Source organism: Salvia hispanica, chromosome 1, assembly GCF_023119035.1.
Source record: "Salvia hispanica cultivar TCC Black 2014 chromosome 1, UniMelb_Shisp_WGS_1.0, whole genome shotgun sequence".
Taxonomy (NCBI): Eukaryota; Viridiplantae; Streptophyta; class Magnoliopsida; order Lamiales; family Lamiaceae; genus Salvia; species Salvia hispanica.
This window is the reverse complement of record NC_062965.1, coordinates 41,710,857-41,736,756: the sequence shown is the minus strand read 5'-3', so window position 1 is coordinate 41,736,756 and position 25,900 is coordinate 41,710,857. Positions and strand designations below refer to the sequence as shown.

Here is a 25,900-nt window from a genome sequence, read left to right as displayed (position 1 = left end):
ATGCCTATTTTGGTGTCGCAGGGTCGAACAACGACATCAACGTACTAGATTCGTCCCATCTCTTCAATGATGAGTGTCGGGGTGAGGGTCCGACGGTCAGATTCATGGCCAACGGGACGCAGTACAACGTGGCATACTACTTAGCCGATGGGATATACCCTCGTTGGCCCGTGTTTGTCAAGACGATCCGGCAGCCGGTTGGGCCGAAACAATCCTATTTTGCGGCCAAACAAGAGAGTGCTAGGAAGGACGTTGAGCGTGCTTTTGGTGTCCTCCAATCGCGATGGGGCATTCTTTGGTGCCCGGTTCGACAATGGCACGAAAATGATGTCGCCTCCATCATGTATGCATGTATCATATTGCACAATATGATAATAGAGGACGAAGGATATTCTGCAGAGAAATGGGCACCGGAAGAGGGTGCAAGTACGAGTCACGGTGTTGCAATCGCCCCACTGCAGATGGGTGTACCGCGTAGTGATGCATACTTGATCCAACGGTTCGCCGATATGCGGAGGGAAACATCACATACGACACTGCAGGCTGATATGGTAGAAGAGGTTTGGAATCGTAGGGGAGGAGGGTGTAGAGCGTGATATGCGTTGGGAAAGTAGTTTATTAGAAGTCGAGAATTTTCGTTGTATAATTTTACCCCTTTGTATAATACAACGAAGATTTTGTTTTAATTTTAGTTCGTATGCATTTTTTCAATTATTATTGTAGTAGAATTAAAATATAAACAAAATGGAAAAAATTAAATTTTTGGTGGCTTGACCATGTCCACTATAGTGGAAAACATGAGCATTGGTGGCCCGACCACGATTTTGTGGCTTGGCCGGCCATGTGGACACCCTTATGAATTACTCCTAATAACGTAGTACTTTACTTCCCAACAAGTAGGCCAGCCCAATAGTTGTCCAGAATATCCATCATTGGTAGAGTTGAACGAAATAAAGTGAGACAACAATACCTTGCTTTTCTTCTTTACGTATTGTTTCACTTTCACACTTGGTAATTAACCTTGAGAGATAACATTGATTTAACAACAACTGCGCGACTCCATGAAACTTAGAGTTCATTCCAAGTTGACACAATTTTTACATTATTGTTTTGCACTTGAGAGTTGAGTAAACACAGAACATTGATTTACAAAAAACTTATCCTTGATGTCAAATTATTGTCAACAACGAATTGTTGTTTCCTTCAATTTGGTATTAGTTAATGAAGACGCAATACACAAAAGAAATATACCCAGGCGCCACATTTGCGCGTGCGCCAAGGCATCTTTTCAGCCTAAATTACATCCCATATTATTCGTTGTGCATCCGTAATTAGCGACATCTACACTTGATTAGCACCCATCTTCACGGGAATAACTAATCTTAATTCCTTATTTTTATATACATCTAATCTAATCAAATCAAAAGAAGCAATAATCACACAGATACCTCTACACGTGCGTGTCAGAAATCCGTTAACGACACGTCATCATCCGACGGCGACCACAACGGCACCTTCATCCTCCGAAAGTGCTCCGTTATATCAATCTCACCATCCCCCACCACCTCCGCCGACGGCAGAAACGGCGGCCGCACGACTTCCGTCAGCAGCTCCCACCTCAGCCCCCGAAAGAAACGGTGCTCCATTATCTCCGCCGCTCCCCTCCAGTACCCGAGCCGCCGCGCCGGGTCCTTCTCCAGCAGCTTCCCGATCAGGTCCGTCAGCGCGTCGTCGGCCTTCCCCACGCGCTCGGGCCGGGATATCAATATTTTCCGAAACGTCTCCCTGCGGTTCCTCCCCTTAAACGGCGTCGTCCCGTACATCATCTCGTAGGCGAGCACGCCCATCGCCCACCAGTCGACGCAGAAGTCGTGGCCGTCGCCCCGGATGACCTCCGGGGCGACGTACTCCTCCGTGCCGACGAACGAGTTCGAGCGCTCGGCGGCTGGAGAAACGCGCGCGCTTTTGGGTTTGGTGTGGCACGTGCTTCGCGGGGGGAGGTCACGTGACAGGTCGAAGTCGGTGAGGGTGACGTGGCCTGACAGCTGGATGAGGATGTTTTCGGGCTTGAGGTCGCGGTAGGCGATGCCCTGGCGGTGGAGGTGGCGGAGGGCGAGGAGGATTTCGGCGAGGTAGAAGCGGATGGCGGCGGGGGAGAAGACGTGGTCGTTTTGGCGGTGGCGGAGGGCGTTGAGGTCGCCGCCGGGGCAGAAGGGGATGCCCCACCAGATGAATTGGTCGTCCTCGGAGGAGCAGATGAGGTGGGGGAGGAAGGGGTGGGGGGCGAGGCGGCGGAGGAGGGAGATTTCGTGGCGGGCGCGGCGGTCGGCGGAGGATTTCTCGACTACCTTGAGGGCGAAGGGAGAGTCGCGGGAATTGTCATGGACGAGGAATACTGTGCCGGTGGCGCCTTTGCCGAGTACCTTCACGGCGCGGAGGAGGTGTATGTCATGCGCCGCCTCTACACTTTTATCGCTATCCATATTAGTCATTTTATTTGGGGTACACCAACACACGAGTGGAGAATGGAGATCATATATATATACACACACCACTACTCCCTTTTTACGTCTCTATTCGTCACTTAAAGTCTTTTCTTTCAAACGAATTTTACGAAATGTTTAGAAAAATCGGTAGAAAAAAGTTATGGGTATATGAATTTCACTTAGTTTTAAATAAAATATGAATTTAATGAGTTAGTGGAATGCGAAATTTTATTGCTATTTATAGTAAATATGAATCGCGGTAGTCCATTTGTCCCCATTAAAATGAAACATTTTTCTTTTAAATTATTCAATTAAAAATAAAACATATTTCTTTTAAATTATTTAATTAAAAATAAACATTTTCTAAAATGAAAATAACATTATTTCTTTTTTTTATTTCTTTATTAATTCATAAAATAAGACTATATAAAATTTTGTACGAAAAAGTAAATATTTTATTTTTAATAAAATAAAGAAAATATTTATCTGTAGACGCATTAAAATGAAAAATGAAACTATTTCTGGGTAGACAGGTGGACCTTGTGTGTTGCTGCTATTCTGGATATGGGAGTTAGTGCGCTGCCCTGCCACTGAACCTAGTTCATTTAATATTTCTGACTTTAATAAAGAGCTGATTATTCAACTTAATATCAGGAGACTGTCTCCTGTGTGCGTGTGCGCGCTGCTAGAACCACTGAAACTTAATTTAATTAGTTTTAATCAATTTCATACAAGATCAATAAACTGTAAAGGAAGAGGCCCTACTGCAGCACTAGAACTTGGGAGTTAATTTCAAAAATAGTTACTAAGATGCATGAATCAAATTGGTTATAAAAAATTTGACTTATTTCAAATTGGCACAAGTAGTGGCTAGGTTTTTAATCTTAGCGGCACAAATTATTTTTAAAATTTGTTAGAGAGTTTTCGGTAATTAAATTATACTATAATTTTCTCCGCCATCTCTTAATGAGTACTCCATAATACATGACTAAATTACCAAAACCCAACACGTTAGTCAAAGTCACACACATAAAAGCAATGACGTACATCGTTCCAAAATATTTAGATGACGTGAAAATCAATCATTCAATGTTATGTTAAGATGGCTGTATTATATACGCTTAAAAAGTACTTTTGTTTTACGGGGTTAGATTACTTCCACATCTAAAGTTAAATCTCATTAACTTTTAAAAGTTTAACTATGTTAGTCTATATGTGTAAATGAATGATAAGACACATAACATGTTGATTACTTATATACAAATCTCATCATTTCTATGCAAGTAAATGATGCGAGACATCGTTTGCACACGGGCATGTGTTAGATTTCATTTTACGTACCTCTCTCTCAAGCAAACAAATTGAGTAGCAACCAAGCTAGATCTAATAAATTATCACCCTAACACCTGATATATGCACTTATATTCTTGTTTGTAATTTGTATACCACCTTCAACACACAATAGTATGCACTCTTTCCTTTTTAATCTGTCTCATAAGAGTACACACTTTCTGATTTTAGAAATTTTTTTCTCTTTAATGAGGTATGACTAATTCTCCACTAACAATACTTTAATTATTTTCCATTTCTATATTTCTCTTACTTTACCGATTGTGCATTAAAAATTGAGCAAAAATGCATATTCTTGTGGGATAGATGAAGTATTTGATACTATTAATAATAATTTAATTAAATAAAGTAGATATACGGAAAATATAATAAAATAAATTACTACTAATAATTTAATCTCACTTTAAGATAATATACAATTTAAAATAGTCAAAACATTGAAGCCATGATCATAGGAAAATAAAATAATGACCTACACAATAAATATTAAAAAATATAATCTACTTTCATATTTCATCTTATTTAAAAAGATAATTTATTAAACGAAACAAATAAATTCATCACATTAATCCTATATTAATCCTATAAGTATTTATTAAATTATGCCTCATTAAACCCTTCATCTAAATAATTGGGCCACTTAATTAGAAAGTTCATTACTAACAAACAATTCAAGGTATAATTTGAAATTCATTTAGGTCAAAACGTCCGTCTCCGTCCTCTCTTCTCCTCAATCTCTAAATGTCCGCCTCTATCATTCTCGGGTACTCTTCTCTTTTCCAGTCATCGTTTAATGCACTTCTTTCGTCATGCGCTGACGCCATTTCTCCATCGGCCAGTTTGCCTCCATCTACATTTAAGAATCTCAAACAAAAATCAACTATAGATTACAGTTTGCCTCCATCTAAGCCCTAATTTGCAGTTATAAAAAAATTACGGTTGAAGGCTTTATCACACCAGAAAATGGATTTCGGCTGCCCTTGGAGATGTTGGAATGACCACTTATCACGCCTTTTCTTATCTACTAGAAAAAGTCTCAGTTCGTCGTCGCCAAATTCCTTATTCTCTCAGTTCCCCCCCCTACTCGTATTGATTTCTCCTTGTAACGTCACACACATACCAAGCACAAATAAAATAAATACTCCCTCCGTCCCGGGTTAGTCGCACGATTACTTTTGGGCACGGAGGTTAAGAAATTATATTAAATAAATAGGAGAGATGAAAAAAGTAGGAAAGATAAGAGAGAGTAAAGTAAATGATAGAATAAAAAAAGAGTGATTAGATGTTTTGTCTTTTGTTAAAAAAGGAAAGAGTGCAAATAACTTGGGACGCCCAAAAAGGAAACTAGTGCAAGTAACGCGGGACGGAGGGAGTACATTTTTATTTAATGGAATTAGTATTTATATAAGATCTTGTAACTTTTGGCATTGTTCATATTTTTGAGTCAATATCATTTATTCTAAATCAAATCAATAATAATGATTCATAATATTTCAACCTCTCAAATCATTTATATAACTCCAAATTTTAAAAGTCCTAAATAAAGTCTTTTTTAACAAATACTCCATCCGTCCCAAGGAAGATGACTCCTTTCTTGGGCGGTACGAGATTTTATGTAACTTTATTTTTTGTGTGTTAAATAGAGAGAGTAAAGTAAGAGAGAGAGAATAAAGTAGAGATAAAAAAGTGTTTCCATTTTTAATAATGAGTCATCTTGATTGGAATAAACCAAAAAGGAAAATGGATTATCTTCGATAGAACGGAGGGAGTAATTAATTTTCCAAGTAATGGCAAAATAAACTAAAATGGTGGATCAATGCCTAACTTAATTACTCGATCATCCAATAAAGTCACATTATGTTTACTTTTTTTGTTCATGAAAACGCCACTTCAAAGGTTTCTTTCCTAATAAATTAGCATTGGTTAGCATTATTTGTAGGTGAAGAAAAGACTAAGAGATGCATCTCTTTTATTGTTATTAAGTTTCTCTTTTATTATTGTAATTATTTATTTTAATTTTATTTTATTATAATATTTATAATGATACTTTTGTTATATTCTCCAAAACTCCCATTTTATAGATGTATAGATGTGATTTTTAGTACTCCTTATTTTTATTGTTTATGTATGTTTCAGTACATTGACGAAAATACATGTGACACCCATCATGTGTTGGACCTACTGAAAGATTTGAGCTGATCCCGAACAATAGCCATGACACACAGAGTACAAGAATCCTTAGTCGTCCTCGTCTAAAACATTGCCAAAGGAGAAGAAGTAAGACTCGAGTAGCTCCGAGACTTGAAGATGGTACTCGAAGTCAAGGACAAGGGAACAAACTGAGGAGGGGCACCAAGTGGTCTAGCGAGTGTCCCGACCAGATAGTTGGATATGTGGACCATTCACATTTGGGCTGAGTTATTTGTGAGCCCAATTGGTTTGAGTAGTAGCCCAATGTATTAAATGAGGCCCGCTTACCTGTTACTTACTCGGGTGTATGCCGATGTCCGCCACGTGTGCACTCCACGCGGATCTTAAACGGAGACCGTCCGATCTAGGGGTGTGTCTGTTGAGTGAGGGGTTAAGGTGAACCACCTCCTATCACTCTCTCATTCTGTTCATTTCCCTCTCTCTATGCGATTACAGTTTCTCTCTGGGTGATTCAGTCGGTTTCTTTCTCCGATCGACGTTCCCAATCGTGTGTTCTCTTTTTTTTGGTGAGTGTAGACTGGTTGTACTCTCTAGCAGAGGTAACAGCTTCATTTTCGTTGCGATGTCCGGCGCTAGGTTGGATTCTTTGGGTGTTGGACCGGTTGAGATTGGAGAGGTCCTTGGACCGGTGCAGTTGCGTTGCAACTTGAGCCATATTCATATCTTCATCTCTTTTATTCTTAGTCTTTTAGTTATATCTAGATCCTTTAGCATCTGTTCTTTTGTTACTAATCCAGCTAATTGAGTGTGCATGTGATACAAGTCGTGAACGACTAAGAGTCTGAATCGGTTTAAGATTCTGACTAGTGCTAAGTTCTTACTTTGTATCTTGCGTTTGTACTTGCAGTGTGTTATGTGTTCTTGGTCTGTTAGCTTGAGAGATTGAACATCTCTTAACATCTATAAAAGAACACCCAGTAAATAGTGAATCCATTGGTGATCTGATCCCTACAGTAGCCCAACTTGAGGGGGGACCTGTGTGGTTCGGGGTTCGGTGGATTGCTTGAACGTTCTTCGATGTCTCTGTGTGAGCTCGATCAAGACCTGTGATGACCTGTGTGCAACACGCACGAGCCAAGAAATTAGTCACCCAATTGCAAATCCGTGCCATCTATGCTTCTGGTGAGATTGAGTTTTGACAACTAGCGCATGGGCCATGCGTGGCGGGATAGATTCGGACAGTACGTGCGATCTCTCGGTGTTATGATCAGTCTTTTTTTTTTTAATCCCAAACTTCATCTTTTGTCATTTAGCCTCAAGCAATGACCTATAGTATTAAAATAATGCCAAAGTAGCTCTTTTAAACACTTAAAAGTGAATAAAAACAAGGGAAACATAGAAATATGTTTACTCACATCAGTATGCTACCGTTGAATTCAAATGTAAGTGTGCAAGTTAATTTGTAACTTTCCACTAACATAGTTTATTGGCGTTAGTGAAGTTAAGTTTTCGCCTCTATTGAACTTTGTTATGTGCTCGAAAAGTCTAAACTCGTGGATTGGCTGATGATATTAATACATGTACGTATATGTAAATAATTAGGTTATTTATAGAATAAATAAATTATTAACGAGATAAGAGTAGATTAAAATATAATATGACATATTAAAGTTGGCTAGCATGTTTTCTTAATTCTGAAAATTTGTTTCAATGTATGAATATCCTAGTACTTAGTTTGTTCAAGCTCACTCTTTCGAATATTTACGCTGCAAATTAACTTATCAATCTCACTTCATCATCCGTTGTAACATCCCGGATACCCGAACCCTAATTTTAGAGCCCTAGAATTTATTTTGATGACGTGGAGACGTGAATTATTTATGAATGCATTTATTGCATGAGATGCAATGGCCGAGTCGAGTCTAGGGTTTGCATTGGAAGTTTGAAAAGTTAAACTTGTTGATTACATGATGTGGCATGTGATTTATTAATTTATGAGATGAATTATTTGTTTATGGGTGAGTGAGAATATTAGAGAAAATTTCCATAAATACTAGCCACCCAATTCTTGAGATTTTCGACCCCCTTGACTTTTGGAGAAGGAATTCTATTTTTCCGGATTTAATTTAATTTTTGGGATATTTATCCAAATTAAATCCAAGACCCATATTCCTTAGTTTATGGAGAAAAATCGAGCCCCTTGTTTCCTAAGTGATTTTCGAAAATCACCTATGTTGGGAAGGAAATATTATTTTGCTTTTTTAATTGATTCCTTACTTGATTTCCTTCCATACCTAGAATTTAAATATTCTACCAAATCTTTTCATACCTCAAGAGATCTTGCCTTATCTTATTTTAGTTAATATTCAAAATCCATGCCTTATTTAAAAGGCATAGGGAACGCCTATTTCAATCCCAAGTTGGGAGAATTCTTATTTTTATTTTGCTCCATGATATTTTATTCTACTCCGTAAAATATACCAAAACAAAATCTTGGCTAATTGGGAGCCATAGGTTTCAAAAATTTCAAGCCTTGATACCCTAGTCTATTTTTGTTAATTCTTATTCCCTACTTCACAATATTCATTTATTTAATTGTGGAGAATAAGATCTTACCAAATATTCTATTTTATTTACCTAAAGATCTTATTAAACTCTATAAATAAGAAGCCAAAAACCTAACCCTAGCCATCACAAATTTTCGCCCCCTACCCATAATTTTCGTCCTCTCTCTCCATTCTCTCTCAATTTTCTTCTACTTTACTCCATTAATCCTCCATCCTTTGAGAAGAAATAGAGTTTGAGCCTCAAGATTTTTAAAGTCTTGCTAGTCGGCCGGTCTCGTGGGCGAAAAGTGTGGCCACACTTTCGTCGCACCATGGAATGATTGTGATTGTTGAATTGTTGAGGAAAAATGGGGAGTTATTTTGACTGGCCAGTCTATGGAAAATATATTTTTGTGATACTCGTGATATTCTCTTTAAACTGCTTAAAACTCGAGTTCACTTGGTAAGGGTGGCATAACTTATAAAACGTTTTGGCAATGAGCTCACTGAGTATTTCAAAATACTCAGCCCTGCATGTGTTTTCCTTATGTGCAGGTTGAACGATGACGAGTGGTGGCGGGTGTTGAGCATGTTAACTAATTAAGATGGATGTCTTTGAACTTCAAGCGTAGTGTACAGAATATCTCTATGATTGAAACTTTATGCTCTTGGAAATTTCGGTGGAAAGTGTTATTTTGTGTAAAGCATGCTATAAGTGTTGGAAATATTGTGAATGAGAAGCGATGCTTCCCGAATGATGATCTGTCGAATGCGTATGAGAACTTTTGAACACTGTGTAATGCTAATGTGATTACGTGAGATTATGTTGAAATATTGCGATGCTTGGACTTGGACTTTTGAACCTAGCATGCCTTAGCTATACGATCACAGCGCTTGTACCAACAATAGAAAGAACGCGAACGTCCGACGATACTATCTTCGTACCGCCATCTTTTGCTTTTACGCATATCTATCCTTTTTCGCGGCACCACTTGGAACCATACACGCTTGTTATTCTTTTCTCCCTTTGTGGCGGTGCTGACTTGTTCCTTTTCCCCTTTATGTAGGTGGTTCAACCCTATCACGCCCTTATGCGTCGCCGTTACGCCAAGAATAGGAACTTTCCGGTAGAACGTTATAGAGAGCTGGAATGGGACGGACAGCAGTTCCTCCTGAACTTCGTCACCGATTTCTACGATCACTAGCTGGACGCTTACGCGTATGGAACTACCCATCACGAGGGAATCATGCGACTTATCCATATGCTACCTTCCCCTTGGAGCGAGTGGACCGCTCAAGCCTCAGTATCCTACACCTGGTTTAGCCCACCCAAATATACGCCTCGAGGAGACTTCGTCGGCCTAATGGGAGTCCTACTTCCGGCCATGTCTGCCCCCATCGACGGACCTCCACTCCATCCGCCGACGCAGAAGTACTCGCCAGGAGCAGCGCGCCGAATGAAGTATCGCGATGATGAGGAGCCACACGTTGCCCGCGTTCCCCGTAGAAGGACCCTTAGGATGCACATTTCAGCCCCTCGAAGGATCATAAGAGAGGCCGAAGAGTTGCTTACCTCGATTCCTTCGCCCCAAGCGACGAGGAGGAAGACGAGGAGATGGGACCGTTCGAGAAGGGAGAGAGTTCGAATGCGGAGAGTGTCGGAGAGTTGGAAGAACCCGAAGAGGACGAGGGCAGAAATGTCTAGTGCTCGAATAGCGATTTTGTTTTCCTTTCCCCATGTTTTGAAAATTCTAGAATCGTTACTTACTTTACCTTTTCTCTCGCATTTCGCTTTACTCCTTTTCATTCGATGTACTAAGACCTTTTGGCCACGTTTTGAAAATTTATGGGGAATTTGCACCTTCTTATTATCTTGTCTTGCTATGAGCTACTTCTACTTTTGTCTACCTTATTGCGTAGATATACCTGCCCGCCCAAATTCTTCTTCCAAGCATCTTTCATTTTGATTGGGCAAACTTATTTTGCTTTTCTTGTGTAGCAGTTTTTCTTACAATGCTATTATGTAGTCTTTCCTTGGGCCCTAAGTTCTTTTCGGGACGTTTTGAATAACCGTGAGCCCTTGTCTATTTAAACACCTTGGTTGACTCACAATTTGCGAGTGATGTCCCTTATTTCTTTTCCTATATCGAGTCATGACTCACTTGGTTTGAAATTTGTGTTTGCCCTCGTAACTTTGGACCTCTTGCTTGAGTAGTATTCTTCAAATTCATAAGAACGATATTTGATTTTATGAGCTTCCGTCATTGAACTTCATTCCTAAAGTTGTTTGTAGTTATGACCTTCAGTATGATCACATCTCCAGACCTGTTTTTCTTCAAAGGATGAAACATTCTTCTTGGAACTTTGGTTCACCCCTTTATTTTGTAACCATGTTTGTGGCAAGCTCTTTCTGGCAGAAGTGAAATTCTTTTTAGCTCGGTTTCACTACATATATTGTTTCACACCCAATGATTTTTCTTTCTTCAGCACCAAGTTAAGGCTATCATGTTCTCTTCTTCCTTAACGGTTCTGAAAAGTTCCAATCACTTTGAGTTGCCCTCAACAAACCCGTTGAACCATTACTAGTGCAACTTCATGACATCTGTCTATATTCCTAAATTCTGACGCGACTGATTGTTTTAGGCCTTGACATGTTTGATCAATAACCGCTGTCCGAAATTTTTGCAAATTTTGATCGGGCAGTCTGGTATGGAATTTGAGATTTCTAAAGCTTTTATTCACCTTACCATCTTACTTTCGCATTTGCGTTACTCCTTTTCGTTCGTTGTACTGAGACCCCTTTGAGACCACATTTTGAGATTCTATGGGGAATTCACACCTTTTATTATTTTATCTTGCACTGAGCCACTTCTACTCTTTTCTACCTTATTGCGTGAACCTACTTGTCCGTTCTATTTTCTTCCAAGTACCTTTCATCTTGTTGTGCAACTGCCCTATGTCTTTTCTTGCGCAACTGCCTTCCTCACAATGCTACTGTGTGATCATTCCTCGATACCCCTATCGTTGTTTTGTCTGACACGGGCGCATCGCATTCTTTCATATCTAAGTTGTGTGTGCATACCTTAAGCTCGCCTTCTAGAAAGTCTGAACATAGGATGATGGTGTCCTCACCAGTAGGAGGGATAGTAGAGATTTCCCGATTTTGCTCGAACGTAGAAATCGTACTAGGAGAAATCGATTTTGCCCGATTTTGGATCTCTATATTTTCGTTTAATTTTTATAAAATAGTAAATATAAATAAAAAATGTGAAGTTAATAGAATATTTTAATTTTTATAATTAGAATTAACATTTAGCCAAGCGAAATGGTTATTCAGAGGGATTTATTTTATAAAATATTTCTCGCAAATAATGCTATAAACTTGAATTGTCTAAATATAGAGCAGATGCCATCTTTTTAATTTATTTGCCATTGTAATTTTGTAACCATACTTCCTTCCCGTGTATCTCCATTTTCCTCGGAAAATGTGCAGAAAAAACAAAAGCATTTCTTCCTTTGTCATCACTCCTCCAAAACATGGCTTTTGGAAATGATCAGGTTTTTATTTCTCAAATTCTTTCATGCTACCCATATTTCCATCTTATTAATTTTGCATATATCATTTATACAATGTTAGGGTTTCCTTTCCAGAACATTTTAATTGTTACAGGCATAACCATGATTTAAATGGCTAATGATTCGAGGAATTGTTTTGTATTGATATGTCTATCTGCATATTTGTTGTGAAAGAAAAATGAATTAATAATTCTAATTTATTTGAATGAATTTTGATCAGGGAATGTTGCGTGCCTTTTGATATAAAGGCTGTAATAATGACATGTTTTTCTTGCTTCTCGACTCGAAGGAGAGCAGCAAAGAGGTACACAGAAAAGAAAAAAGGAGCATTCCCTCCATCCATTCCCCATCAAGACCCATCTCCACAGTCACACCGTAATTCTAGCTCCCAACAGCCATCCAATGGTAATTAACACCCACTATGTCATTTTCATTTTATTTGTTATCTTTGTTTCGAATTACGTATGTATACATATTTATAGAAAATCCAAGAAAGACAGCAGTAGAAGCTACAACTAACAAGACAACTACAAGCAGCGAAGGAAGAGAGAAGAACAATGTTGCAGGAGATAGCAACAATATTGCAGCTCAAACTTTCACTTTTAGGGAGTTGGCTGCAGCCACAAAAAATTTTAGGCAAGAATATTTGCTTGGTGAAGGTGGATTTGGTCGTGTTTACAAAGGTCGTCTCGACAAAACTGATCAGGTGATTTACTACAATATAACTATATTGTATATACATATATTTTCTTTGACAAATTGAGTTATTTACAACTGACACGCCTTTTAGTTCAGTTGGTAGCAGTTAAGCAACTTGATCGTAATGGGCTGCAAGGGAACCGGGAGTTTCTTGTTGAGGTTCTAATGTTGAGCTTTTTACACCATCAGAATCTGGTGAACCTAATTGGCTATTGTGCGGATGGCGAACAGAGACTTCTGGTGTATGAATATATGCAGTTGGGATCTCTGGAAGACCATCTTCTTGGTATGTTTATATACGTACATGACTATTATACTTTCTTGTCTTGTCTTGTCTTGTAAATGCATATTGAATTTAGGTTTAATTTGGTGCAGACCTACCCCCTAATCGGTCACCACTACCTTGGTTCACAAGGATGAAAATCGCATTACAAGCTGCCAAAGGTCTGGAGTATTTGCATGATAAGGCAAACCCTCCTGTGATCTACCGCGACCTGAAATCATCCAACATCTTGTTGGACAAAGACTACAACACCAAGTTGTCTGATTTTGGGCTCGCCAAGCTTGGACCTATTGGAGATAAGACTCATATATCTACAAGGGTTATGGGAACATATGGCTATTGTGCTCCTGAGTATCAACGCACAGGTCAGCTCACCGTCAAATCAGATGTATATAGCTTCGGTGTTGTTCTTTTGGAATTAATCACAGGAAAAAGAGCCATTGACAGCAGAAGGGGTCCCGAGCAACAAAATCTTGTGACATGGGTAAGGCCCCACCTCTAAATTCTACTCCCTCCGTCTTTGAAAAGTATGAACATTTGGTTTGAAACGGGTTTTAATGTATAATTGATAAAGAAAGAGAGAGATAAAATATAGTGTAAGTAGTGTTATTAGATAGTGGGCTCCACATCATTAGTAGTGTAGTGTAATAGTATAAGTTGTAAATAAAATAATAGGTTTGCGTAATGTGTTCTATTCCAAAATTAGAAGGTTCATACTTTTCGGGGACAAACTAATGAGGAAATAATTCATACTTTTTAGTGACAGAGGGAATACTATATATATTAATTCCTCTAAAACCAATATGTCTTACACATTCCATCTCTTTTGTGATCATAAGGCTGAAGCCATTTTCATGGAGCCGGGTAGATTCTCGGAACTGACAGATCCACTACTTAGAGGTGACTTCCCCAAGAAAAGCTTCAACCAAGCAGTTGCAATATCAGCCATGTGTCTTCAAGAAGATGAAACTATCCGCCCTTTGATCAGTGATGTAGTGACTGCGCTCGGTTGCCTTCCTTTGCAAGGGGATGAGGGATACTCCCGCCCTATTTCTCCCCCCTCACCCCATTTGACTAATGAAATCACGTCTAAAGAACGCGACAGAGCAGTTGCCGAAGCCATAGCATGGGGCTCCAAGTCTAGACATAATTGCGAAAATTAGTCTTATCAAGGTGATAAGGGTATCCGCTCAAGCATGATCAAATAGATTAGGCATTTGCCATGTCAGAATTTTAACATTGGTGTGTGTCTATATATATATATATATATGTGGTGTGTTATGTCTATATGAAATTTTTGTGACCATTAGTACTCATAGTCTTTTCCCATGATAAAATTAAGACTATAACTATTGTTATTAAAATACTACTGTAAATGTAAATTAAAAATTTATCACATAAGATAAAATTACAGTTAAATTAGAAAATTACATGTTGAGACGAGCATGTTTGCACAAAGCCTCCATCGTCCTTGGGCCATCAATTGTCTATCGCCGCTAGTTTGACGAAACAATCTATCCACCCTCATTGACCATCGATCTAAGACTAAAGGTCATCTATTGTTACTATTATTAAATTATTATTTGATAAAGTTAAAAGCAGCAAACCAATTATGCGATTGAGGAACTGATTTATAAGGAGATCCATCTAATGTTTAGAGAGCGTATTCATGTGGGCTGCGTGGCCTGTGTAATATGTTCTGGACTCTTGAGGATTTCTTCGCGGGGCGTGTGTAGATTGCGGTGACGAACCACATGGTTCTAGTTGTTTGTCCTGGACTGGGTAGATCATGAGCTGTTCTGGACTGATCGAATCATTCGTGGCTTGCTGAATACCTCGCGTGGTCTGAACTTGCTTTTTGGGTGAGATTTCGTTAACAACGTGTGCCTGACTCATTGACGGATCTTTTTGTGTCCCAAACTTCATCCTTTTGTCCATTTTGAGTCGAGCTGTAGCTTAAAAGATCAAACTTTGTACTAAAACTGAGTCTCAAAATCACTTAAAAAGTGCATAGAACCTAGGAAAAAGAGGTTAATGTTACGTGCATTGAAAATGCACATGCTGTGTGTAAACAAATTTTTTTTTCTGATCTTGTGAATATTTTCTTCGCTCTTCCCCAAAGTAGAAAAAAAACCATAATATAATTGCATTAATTATTGATTAATCAAGTACTTCCCTCATCTCACAAAGTTTGTCCCATTTTACCATTTTCGTCTATCTCACAAAATTTGTCTCACTTGGAATCTACCAACAAAAAAAAACATTAAATACACTTCTCAATCTCAATATGAGACCTTTATTCCACAACACACCTCCATTTAATATAAAGTCAAACAATTTCTTAAAACTGGCACCGAGTCAAACTGGGACAAACTTTGTTGGACGGATGGAGTATTACCCTATAGACATATACATTTAGGTATAAGAGCAACTCCAACCATTTACACTAAACTCAAACTCATGTTAGTATAAATGTCACATCAAATATGATTTACTCCAACAGTTTACACTAAACTCAAATTTAAAAGAATATTATCTATATTATGCTTTTTTACTCATAAATTTTTTTTTTAAAAATATTGGTTTTGGCTTAATGCAAACCTAAATATAGGTATTTTTTACTTAAAAATAAAAAAATGAGATTAATTTTTGCATTGAAGGGTAGTAGTGTTCATATCCATAATTGGAATTATGTCAAAAATAAAAGCAAATCACAGTCATTAGATCTTGTGACGTAACCGTTAGATTAATGCCACGTGTCATCTAATAATGTAGATCATGTAGTCTAATAATGTAGCTCGGCTAATAATGTAACGCTTTTAGTATTATAATGTAGTTCCGATATTATTACCACAACTATCCAATCTAAGAATCCAAGACCTGAAATGTGTTTTGATTTTTTTTATAAAATTTCACTTATTAATTATAGTGCATCCTTGAAACTAAATTACATATCACGATTAAAATTGTAGTGTATCTCATTGGAGATGCTTTGAAGTGCAATATTGGTATGGAATACTCATCAGTTATCGGACTCTAACTCCAAAGTCCAACCTACAATCAGTTTTTTAATGCAGGCAGCGGTTATGCCAAAGCATCGCACTTTGACTCACCCTTCAAAACAATCAATCCATTTCTTTCCCTCAACGGCAGTTCATGACTGAGGATTAACCCCCAATCAAGGGATTTCTTTGTCCCTTCCCTTCCCCCCCTTTTTTCAATACATAAATTCGGTTTTCCTGTAGCCTTTAGCTTCTATAACCCTTACTCCTTCCTGTTCAATTTGTGTTTCAAAATTCGACAAGCTTGAACTGCGTATTTGGGAAGTATGGGTTTAATGGATTCACAGGTTTTGGTTGCGCTTGCACTTTCCCTCCTGGGTGGTTTCAGCACCTCCATTGGTGAGTGAAAGTTTGTCAACTTCACCTAAGGATTTGTATGTTCTGTGACCTAAAATTTAATTAATTTGATAAGGATTGCCGATTCCTTTTCATTCTAGACTACATTTGTTACCTTTTCTTTTCTTCTTTCTGCTTATGTATCTCTAGTCTCTGGCAATTGGCATCAATTGCGTCTAGTTTCAACCTGCAATTCACCGGTTAAAATGGAGTTTCTATGAGTATTTATTGTGTGTTCAAGTGTATGAGTTTTGGTTTCTATTATTTGGCATCAGCCGTGACACAGAGTTAATGCTTCACCAGTTTCGTTTCTCAACAGGAGCACTTTTTGTTGTCCTTAGTGAGACTCCAAATCTAAAGACTCTTGGCCTTTTACAAGTAAGCTCAACAATATGAGGCGATACTGTATTGTTTTATGTTAAGTTCGGGTAAAATTATAGTTTCGACATGCTAATGGACACCTGTGTTCTGATTGCTTTATAGATTTTAGTTGGAATTAGCTTGTTTTGTAATTTTGAGGATGGCCTTTGATAGGGTTTTGCTGCTGGGCTGATGTTGAGCATATCTTTCTTAGACTTGGCTCATAATGCCATTAATTCCATTGGCTTCTTAAAGGGAAATCTCTGGGTATGGTCTCTCTATAATGATATAATCATTATTAAGTAATCTTGTTTCTGTTTGTTATCTAATCTCCTTGATTGCTGGTAAATTGGCCTCTTAGTTCTATGCAGGTGTAATTTTCTTTGCGGTGATCGCCAATTTCATCCCCGAACCAAAGCTTGCACCTGTTCCACATCAGGAGAAAAATAAGGTTCTTTTTAAAATGTGTCATAATTGACAACCAACCAGACTTGAAGTATCTACTGGATCTGAATCATCTGATTATTTGTTTTTTGAAGAGTCATTTTGTGCCTTAAAACAGAAAAATGGGGATGAACGGAACAAAGATATCATGAAGAAGCATCGACGTCAAGTCTTGTTTAGTGGAATCATCACTGCCGTAGGTGAGCTAGTTCTCTGGATTTTTCAATCATGTCTAGATCTTTAATAATCTCAATTTGGCTGCATTATTTATGCTAAATTGTCAAAACCTTCGATGGTTGATTGACTTGTTGTTTTCCATAAACCCCCAAACACGTAACAGGACTGTAATAACTACTACAAAAATTAACAAAAGCTAAAAACACTCATATATCTCGATTAATGGGAGAAACAATAGAAGAGTGACCAAAAGAAAACCATCCTATATATCAAAGCCAAGATCAGCCATCTTGTCTGCTGCTTGATTGCCTTCTTTGTAAATGTGAGAGACCCAGAAGTTCATAAACATAAAATCTGAAGCAATCTACACCAATGAGCTTTGAATCTCCAAGAAACCATTGTCAAACATGAAGTAATAAGATTTACGACATACATGGAATCAGCTTCAAGCCACACAGAATTCCAACCACGACATTGACATATCTTTATAGCTAATGTTAGGCACACCTTATGCCATGTTAAGTTTAAGATCTGTTTTGGTCTTGCAGTTTGATTGTTAAACAGTCATGGATATTACTTATTAGGAGTTCATGGTTCCAGACCTTTCTTGGGGATTGTGGTTAGAAATTAAAATGAGAGCCTTTGAGCATAAATAAGATTTAGAGAAGGTGTGGGATAGAGATAAGTTTAGAGGTTCTTGGTGTGCATCAAATACCGTGATCTTGAGGGATTTTTGTGTATTAGAATATCAATAGAGATATGAGACATTTGTGTTAGGTTGACCGTAACTTGACTTTTGGGTTTTTCATCCCTTTTGTAATGGCTTCATTTTTATTTTCTTATATAAAACATGGACTGCATAAACTTGGACACTATCTGGTAATGCTTTTCCCATACGCTATTTGGTTCTCTGAAGACATCATTTCTGCCAACTTTGTTATCAATTAGTAGTATCCAAGTTAGACATTCATAATCATATCACCACACTAATTATAAATAACATTTCAAGATATATACATATTTCTCTTTAGCTATTACAGTTGTAAGCTTATTATTGTTTTTCCTTTGTCATGCCATCGTATGATTACAATATCAAAAATTCAGTATTGATGCTTGTTAGGTTTTATTAAGTTGAAGAGTTATCTGCTTGGTTCATTTGATTATTTATAATTTCTCTTAAAGATGGAATCTCTTTGATCCAATTTTTGTTTTTCCAGGTATAAGTTTGCACAATTTTCCTGAGGGAATGGCAGTGTTCCTTGGATCAATGAAGGTGGCGAATTGTTTTATAAGATATTTATATGCTGTGAATGTAGCTTTTTCTATTACAAAGCAGCAATTTGAGTTCACTATAGTGTGCACAGTGGGATACAAATCAAACTTTTTTGAAGCTGGAGGTTTTGTAAGTGAAAGCATGATTTAGAGATAATTTTTGGAAAAAGCTGAAAGTTGGGTACATAAACTAAACTATGATTAACCACCCATTTTAGTTCCAAGAAGGACAACATTCTTCATTTTCAATCTGAAAAACATGTATAGAGAATTAAGGTGGAACTGTGGAAGTTCATCAGAGAAATGTTGAAATCTCATGTGGATAAAACTGATGACCCAGGGAAAAAAGAAAAGAGCTGGGAAACCACATGATGCAAGCAGTTATTTTGTTTCTTTTATAGTTTACCCTTTGTTTGGAGTCAGTTTTTTCAGGTAATAGTTATTAGTATTGGTTATGCCCTAGAGTAAATAAAATAGTCCCTGTCCTCTAAGAAGTGGATGGACCTTGTCCAGGACCTTGGTTATTTTGAGCTATCTAGGTCCTTGGCAATTTTTAGTCGGCGTCCAGATGCTTGGGCAGGAGAAATATCCGTGGGATCATGTTCCTGTTCATTCAGTTCAAAAGTTTCTCTTTGTTCAAGTTTTCTCCGTGCCCTTTGAAATCTCTGGAGCAATGTTTTTTTGTTCATTAAGTTGTTTGCATATATTAGTTTCTTTTTGGTTCATATTGCCTCTGTGCCCTTTAAATCTATCAATATGAGGGATTGTTGGGTGTTGATTTTGAAAGACCTTATACTCTTTCTTACAGTTTCCAATTTCTATGTTTATATCTCTCAGGGTCTTCGTGTTGGTCTGAACTTGGCACTAGCTATTTCCTTGCACAATATTCCTGAGGTATCTTCTCAGTGCCTAGTTATAGATGCCTTTTGCTTTGATGTGAAATATCCTGAATGGATGTGCTGCACCACTAGTGATGTAGCCTCTAGAATATATATTGAGATGTTTTATGTTAGCTTTATTTGTGTATGCCTAAATGTTTTAGTATTTGCAGTGAGTACCTCTGCTGAGTGCTGCCAGCATAAATTTAAATTGGATGCCTGTATGCAAGTTACCAAAATATTGATAGCCTTAAATATAAGCTTGAAATAAGAGCTTATTTACTCTGCAGCAGCTCCTCCATTGGTTTCTTTCTTGGTTTCAAACTCTGTATCTGGGAGCTGGAATTCTTTTTCTTACTTATCTGGTATAGCCTTGGTATTTTTATATTATACAGAACAATATTAATCAAATTTTACGGACACCATCTCTTATACCATGCTCATGATCCAAGAGCCCCATCTATAAGAGTTACAGTCTCACCAGATCGAGAATCCACTTTGATCATACTAAGAGCTTGGAAACCTTGATCCTTTGGCTTTATAATCTACCAAGAACCTTGGCACCATGAGCACCAAAAGACCTTGCTCAATTGTCTTGTTATGTGCTTCAGCAAGTGAAAATCTCTGCAAAGAGAATTCAACTCACGAGGCAAATGCCAATTTGATATGAAATTCAAGTTTGATTTCATACACAAGCACAAGCCTTTTTAATGGCTGAAAATTACTGTTTAGATGGCTACATGCATGCACATAACTTAGGAATATCAAAACGAATATTTTGACCATAATTATAACACATGAGTAGAGGATACTCCATGGTTGGGATCGCTCTTCCACTTGTCTCTTATCCCAGCTAGTTATACATAATGTCTTCCTTGATTTGTGTATCTTACCATGCTTCTATTCGGTCCACCTTGCATGATATATGTATCTTTATTGCTTGCATTGGGCTGCTGGGTTCCATTCCTTTTGATCTTCATATTTGGTTTTTTATCTGGTAGGAGCAGTTGATTATGATGATGCTATTTAGAATTAAGCTTCAAGTCTGGCATATATTGATCATACGATAATGCCTTGTAACTTGTTTAACATTTTATATTGGTGTGCAGGGTGTTGCTGTTGCACTTCCTATTTATTTTGCCACAAAGAGGTACAAGCCCTCCATGGTATCGTTTGAATATAACCGAATAATTTAGTATGTGAAATAATTTGGGCTTATCTATTGATTAACAAATGGTAGAACCTGAAGTTGTTTGTTATCCATGCTACTTTGTTATCTTGATCTGTAGGATTGCAGTTCATCTATATCAATATGTAGTCTATTCTCATTTGGCAGCCTATAAAACAATGCAATATTGTCATATCTAACTCACTTACAGCTGTTTAGCTATTTTTGAGAAAGTTATATTAAATATTTTGTGCTTGCTATATATCAGCAAATGGCAGGCGTTCAAGCTGGCTACTCTTTCTGGTTTTGCTGAACCTCTTGGTGTAATTGTTGTAGGTCTGACCTCTACTTTGAGTTTTTGGTATAAATTTAGAATGCCAAGACTTTCTGATGTCATACGCTTCTTGCTTTTAATCATTTGCAGCTTATCTATTTCCCAGCAGCCTGAATCCTGAAATACTTGAGGGCCTTCTTGCATCAGGTTTACTCTTTAAATCTTTTTTACAAAAGCTAAGATTTTCTAATCTGACATGTTTGTGGATGCATTTGTATTGCTTTGCTTGAAGTTGGTGGAGTGATGGCTTTTCTTACCTTGCATGAAATGCTGCCTTTGGCAATTGAGTACAGTGGACAAAAACGAGCAGTAAAGGCTGTTTTTGTTGGGATGGCTTTCATGTCAGCAAGGTATTGTAAAAGCATTTTCATGCAAATTTATCAAATCTTGATTCGGTTGCCTCTAGTATCTTTGACCTGTTTCTTTTGGTTGGTTTAAGCTGATTTTATAATGTTCTTAAAAATCTGTATCGAGCAGAAATCACTAGTAAGAGTAAGGTTTTCGAAAACGCTCTATTTCATCTGACCATACACCCTCTCGGAACACTAGAAAATGGTGTATGTGAGTCTGCTAGAGTTAGAAAGAAGGAAAAGAGATGATATTGAATGATGATGGTGGACTGATTCATTTAGTTCGGGGAAGGGGGCTGGAGAAAGATTTGCTTTCTCTTTCGTTTCCCATATCGGAGTGATCTCAGGATAATGCTTTCTTTGTTCAATTGGTTATAGATATGATATCCTATTTTTATCTCTGACCCTTGTACATGTGCTCGTCCATTTACCCTTGTTTGTTTTGGAACTGCAGCCTATATTTTCTTGAATTGAGCTTGCCATCAGAAGTGAGCTTGTAGTTATCGCCATCAAGGGTTTTCGTTCCCTGAAATTGCAGTCACGCGATTTCTCAACGTTTCATACATGGTGGTAACACGATTGGTTAATATTTGTAACAGGAAAACAGATATACATACAGACACACGACTCTTAAATATGGATGTTAGTAGAAATGTATTCTTCATTTAAATTCTGAATTCTTCATTTATTATTTGGAGAAAAGTATTATTTCCATTTAAAGGAGTATGATTTTATTATTTATTTATTTAAATGAGTTTGATTGGTGGTAGACAAGATGTTAGCAGAAAACAATTTCGATGATGGAAAAACTAAGGGAAAAAATCTTTAAAATTTCATTTTATCAATGCTATGGTTATTTATTTTGAAATCCAAGATATTACTAGTTATTGTGGAAAAAGAGTAATATACAAGTGGAACTTATATTCAATTAAATTTTTTCCACTAACTTTATTTTAACCTTTCTTAAAATTCGTGCCTTTAAAAGATGAGACTTGACATTTCATTTAAAATCCTAAACCCATAGGGAGAGAGAGTATTAGTTAAAAAAGGTCCTATAATATGATAGAAAGAGCTAATAAGCTAATATATAAAACTGGTCCTCTACATTTCCTTAGTATTAGCTTTTGATAAAATAATACTCCCTCTGTCCCATTAAAAATGCAACGTTTTCCTTTTTTGGTTGTCCCATTAAAAATGAAACGTTTCCTAAAATGGAAACAACTCTATCTCTACTTTTTCATCTCTCTTATTTTACTCTCTCTTCATTAACTCACAAAACAACACTACATAAAATCCCGTGCCGATTCCCAAATGTTGCATTTTAAGTGGGACGGAGGGAGTATATTTTAATCTATATATTTAACAGGTTTTTAATTAACAATCTTTGAGACTTTGACAAGATTAATGAGTTATTTATTCTCACATACTTTTTCTTCGTTCTCTGTTCACAATTATACTATTTTTTCTTTCATACTTTACTTTCTCACCACTTAACTCATTAAATATCAATTTTTCATATCTCGTGTAAAAAGAAGAGCATGGCTTATGGCCGGGTAGAGGAAGTAGTTATTATATTAAAAAAATATAAATAGTACACCAAAATTCATAATTTTTCATTATGAATTATAAGTTCGCTTAAGAAGCAACAACACAAGAGTTATCGGAATCTATGAGATACTCATTCGTTCCCTGATCAGTCTTGGCTTTACAATGGTTTGCAAAGGATGAAGCTTATGAGTTGTTAGACCCAAAGTGTCGACATTCGCTTCTTCTCCCTCCCCGAGTCGCCACTCGAACTCTTGCACCAATCTTCCAATTGCTATACAAGTAATTGTCATTGCTTGAAGAGCTCCAGCACACACTCTCTTCCCCCCTCCAAACGCCATCGTCTTGTGCAGCTCCGTCGTGTCATCCTTACCCGAGACAAACCTCTCCGGCCTCCACTCTTCCGGGCAATCCCACACATTCTGGTCCATGTGACATCCATATATGTTTATAGCAATCTGCAAAGGAGATTCATTGTCATAACTTGTACATGAACATAAATTCAATAATAGACGCAACTCAGTTTGTAAGACACTTTCCTCTTACCACACTAAATTCAATAAACTATACAGTGTGTACACATCTTGGAATAAAAACAACATTCAGTCATGTGTCACGGTAATAACAAACCTCGCTGCCTTCAGGTATGTTATACCCTCCCAACTGCGTTTCTTCGTGCACGTATCGCAGGGGGACTATTGGAACAGGACTGTGCTTTCGCAGCGTTTCATGGAAAACTGCGGCCAAGTATGGAAGTCGGCATAGCTTCTCCTCACTGAGTGGGTCGAATCCGCAGGCATTTTGGATTTCAGACAACAAGTAGTTCTGCTTTGTTGGAAATAACAAAACTAGTGTAGTTGTTGGAAATACCGACATACTTATAAACTAGTAAATCATAGTTAGCAAGATCACCTGTCTATTTGGATCTTTAGAAAGTTCATACATGGCCCATTCCACGGTAACTAATGTCGTGTCTGATGCTTCGATGATGTCTTCCCACAGAAGCATCAGTATTTGCTGCTCCGATAATGTGTCTGCAGCTTCGGATAACAGGTAATCTAGATAGCAGTTTATCACCTGTAGAGTCGTATATTATTAAATAGTACTCCCTCTTTCAGTCTCTTCTACATTATTCTCTCTCTTACTTTACTTTCTCTCCACTTTGACTATTTATTATTATTTCCCGAGACACGTGTGAAAAAAATGTGTCATATGAAATGGAACAGTGACACAAAATGGAACATAGCAATTAATAAACTTTAACATCAAATGTTGGAATAAGAAATGTGTCACATGATCGCAGAATACCTTGCCAGAAGCAATACGTTTACTCTGGTGCTCAATGAGGGCCTTCATCACAGCCTCCCTGTGGAAATGCATCTGCTGAAGTTTGTTTTCGAAGTGTTGGTTAGGAATCCACTTGAGATAGGGGAAGAAATCCCTCCAGTCCACATCAATGGCACCTTCCATAGGGTCCACTACGAGTATCTTGAACATCTCTTGTCTTGACAAGGTAGTGCCTAGTTCCGCCACATAAATGGATTCAACGTCTTCTCCAATCGCCTACGTATTAAACAGAGGGACTATGATATTTCATGTTTTGTAAAAACATCCATTGAGAGTAGGTAGATAGATTCACCTGTTTCATTGCTAATCCGAAGAGTTCAGACTGAAATATTTTCCTGAAGTTTACTGCTTCAGAAGGATACAGTTTTGCATGAGCATGAAACTGGTCACAGATGTTATTTATCATGGCATCCCTATGGACACGGTGCCGTTTCTGCAGTAACAAGCATGATTATTAATGTTAGTTAGTCTCCTCTACCGTGTACATATATGTAGCCGTTTAGCAGCCCAACCTGAGCATTAGGTCCAAGAGTACACGCAAGCAAATGGCGTTTGGCCGCCTTGTAAAATTCGTTGTAATCACTCGTTGCAACCATACTTTTATCAGAAGTGAGGATCTTCAAAGCATTTGACAGCTTTCTAGTTGAGATGGATGAGTATTTTGTAACCATAGCCTAAAAGCAAGGCATACAAATCATGTATAGATTATTTCATGCTAAATATTGAAGAAACATAGAAATGAAGGAGAAAGAAATTGACCTCTTTTGCAACATCATTAGAGTTGAGCACAACCATGGTGTTGGAGCCTGCCCTTATGGAATATATGGGACCGTATTTGTGAGACCATTTGGTGAAAGTCTTGTGGGGCTTCTTCTCTTTTAGTTGTAATAAATTTCCAACTATTGGTAAGCCTGGTATCTCTGCATCAAAACACACATTCTTTATGATTGGGCTGTCCAAGATACATACTACTACCGATACTACTATCGGATAGTGATAAAATGCAAACTCTTTATATTTTACAAACTCATAACTATGATTTGGACCGTTCAAAATGTCAACTGATGGCAAAATAACAGCAACAAAAAATGTTTGTGTTGACAATGTGTTGACATTTTTTACTGCTGTTATTTTGCCATGTTGATATTTCTAAAGGTTCAGATCATAGTTTGAAGTTTGTACAATATTTAGAATTTGCATTTAATTATATCACTACTACTATATCTATATGTGCTGACAACAAGATTACCAGGCAGAGGAGGGAAGCTGGAAGATTTCTTCCTATGATCTTTGACATACTCTCTGAGGAAAAACAAAGTGATTCCGCCGATAGCCACCGCAGGTCCGCCAATCGTAGCCGGAAGAGCTTGAAGATTAAGCAATATATCCATATGTAGTAATGCAAATAAAAACCGAAAAATTAGACTTGTGATTATTGTGTTTTACAGCCTGATATATATACAAAATTATAGATTCGAAATATGGCTGCAACAATTATGCTCAAGAGGAAAACGCCAAGAATAAATAGAATCCAAA

The 25,900-nt window shown here is 37.6% G+C and overlaps 5 protein-coding genes across 7 annotated transcripts; 3 read left to right on the top strand and 2 right to left on the bottom strand.

Moving 5' to 3' along the window:
- Nucleotides 1–104: 104 nt before the first annotated feature.
- On the top strand, nucleotides 105–596 carry LOC125197007. Its single transcript, XM_048095700.1, has one exon. It carries the CDS (start codon nucleotides 105–107, stop codon nucleotides 594–596), a length of 492 nt encoding a protein of 163 aa, XP_047951657.1.
- Nucleotides 597–1,233: 637 nt separating this feature from the next.
- On the bottom strand, nucleotides 1,234–2,522 carry LOC125213511 (serine/threonine-protein kinase UCN). Its single transcript, XM_048114104.1, has one exon. It carries the CDS (start codon nucleotides 2,490–2,492, stop codon nucleotides 1,464–1,466), a length of 1,029 nt encoding a protein of 342 aa, XP_047970061.1. The 5' UTR covers nucleotides 2,493–2,522; the 3' UTR covers nucleotides 1,234–1,463.
- Nucleotides 2,523–11,999: 9,477 nt separating this feature from the next.
- Nucleotides 12,000–14,328, top strand: LOC125196950 (probable serine/threonine-protein kinase PBL26). 3 transcript variants are annotated; one of them, XM_048095619.1, is made up of 6 exons: nucleotides 12,000–12,091; nucleotides 12,330–12,514; nucleotides 12,592–12,815; nucleotides 12,905–13,094; nucleotides 13,184–13,575; nucleotides 13,931–14,328. In XM_048095619.1, the coding sequence occupies exons 1-6, from the start codon at nucleotides 12,084–12,086 to the stop codon at nucleotides 14,252–14,254; spliced, it is 1,323 nt and encodes a 440-aa protein (XP_047951576.1). In that variant the 5' UTR covers nucleotides 12,000–12,083; the 3' UTR covers nucleotides 14,255–14,328. The 3 variants fall into 3 exon arrangements, with proteins under 3 accessions (XP_047951576.1, XP_047951584.1, XP_047951592.1); XM_048095627.1 differs by having other exon boundaries at nucleotides 12,026–12,091; nucleotides 12,399–12,514; XM_048095635.1 differs by lacking the exons at nucleotides 12,000–12,091; nucleotides 12,330–12,514 and having other exon boundaries at nucleotides 12,675–12,815; nucleotides 12,900–13,094.
- Nucleotides 14,329–16,133: 1,805 nt separating this feature from the next.
- On the top strand, nucleotides 16,134–22,192 carry LOC125196969 (zinc transporter ZTP29). The gene is made up of 12 exons (XM_048095646.1): nucleotides 16,134–16,492; nucleotides 16,809–16,867; nucleotides 17,024–17,116; nucleotides 17,211–17,300; nucleotides 17,412–17,493; nucleotides 18,688–18,743; nucleotides 19,580–19,636; nucleotides 20,730–20,770; nucleotides 21,057–21,124; nucleotides 21,213–21,269; nucleotides 21,355–21,472; nucleotides 21,927–22,192. The coding sequence occupies exons 1-12, from the start codon at nucleotides 16,420–16,422 to the stop codon at nucleotides 21,970–21,972; spliced, it is 840 nt and encodes a 279-aa protein (XP_047951603.1). The 5' UTR covers nucleotides 16,134–16,419; the 3' UTR covers nucleotides 21,973–22,192.
- An 834-nt stretch (nucleotides 22,193–23,026) lies between these two features.
- LOC125214062 (ent-kaurene oxidase-like) lies at nucleotides 23,027–25,798 on the bottom strand. The gene is made up of 8 exons (XM_048114935.1): nucleotides 25,614–25,798; nucleotides 25,124–25,284; nucleotides 24,877–25,038; nucleotides 24,657–24,797; nucleotides 24,326–24,580; nucleotides 23,930–24,094; nucleotides 23,648–23,842; nucleotides 23,027–23,475 (listed from the first exon to the last, which is right to left on the bottom strand). Exons 1-8 carry the CDS (start codon nucleotides 25,753–25,755, stop codon nucleotides 23,140–23,142), a joined length of 1,557 nt encoding a protein of 518 aa, XP_047970892.1. The 5' UTR covers nucleotides 25,756–25,798; the 3' UTR covers nucleotides 23,027–23,139.
- Nucleotides 25,799–25,900: the final 102 nt, after the last annotated feature.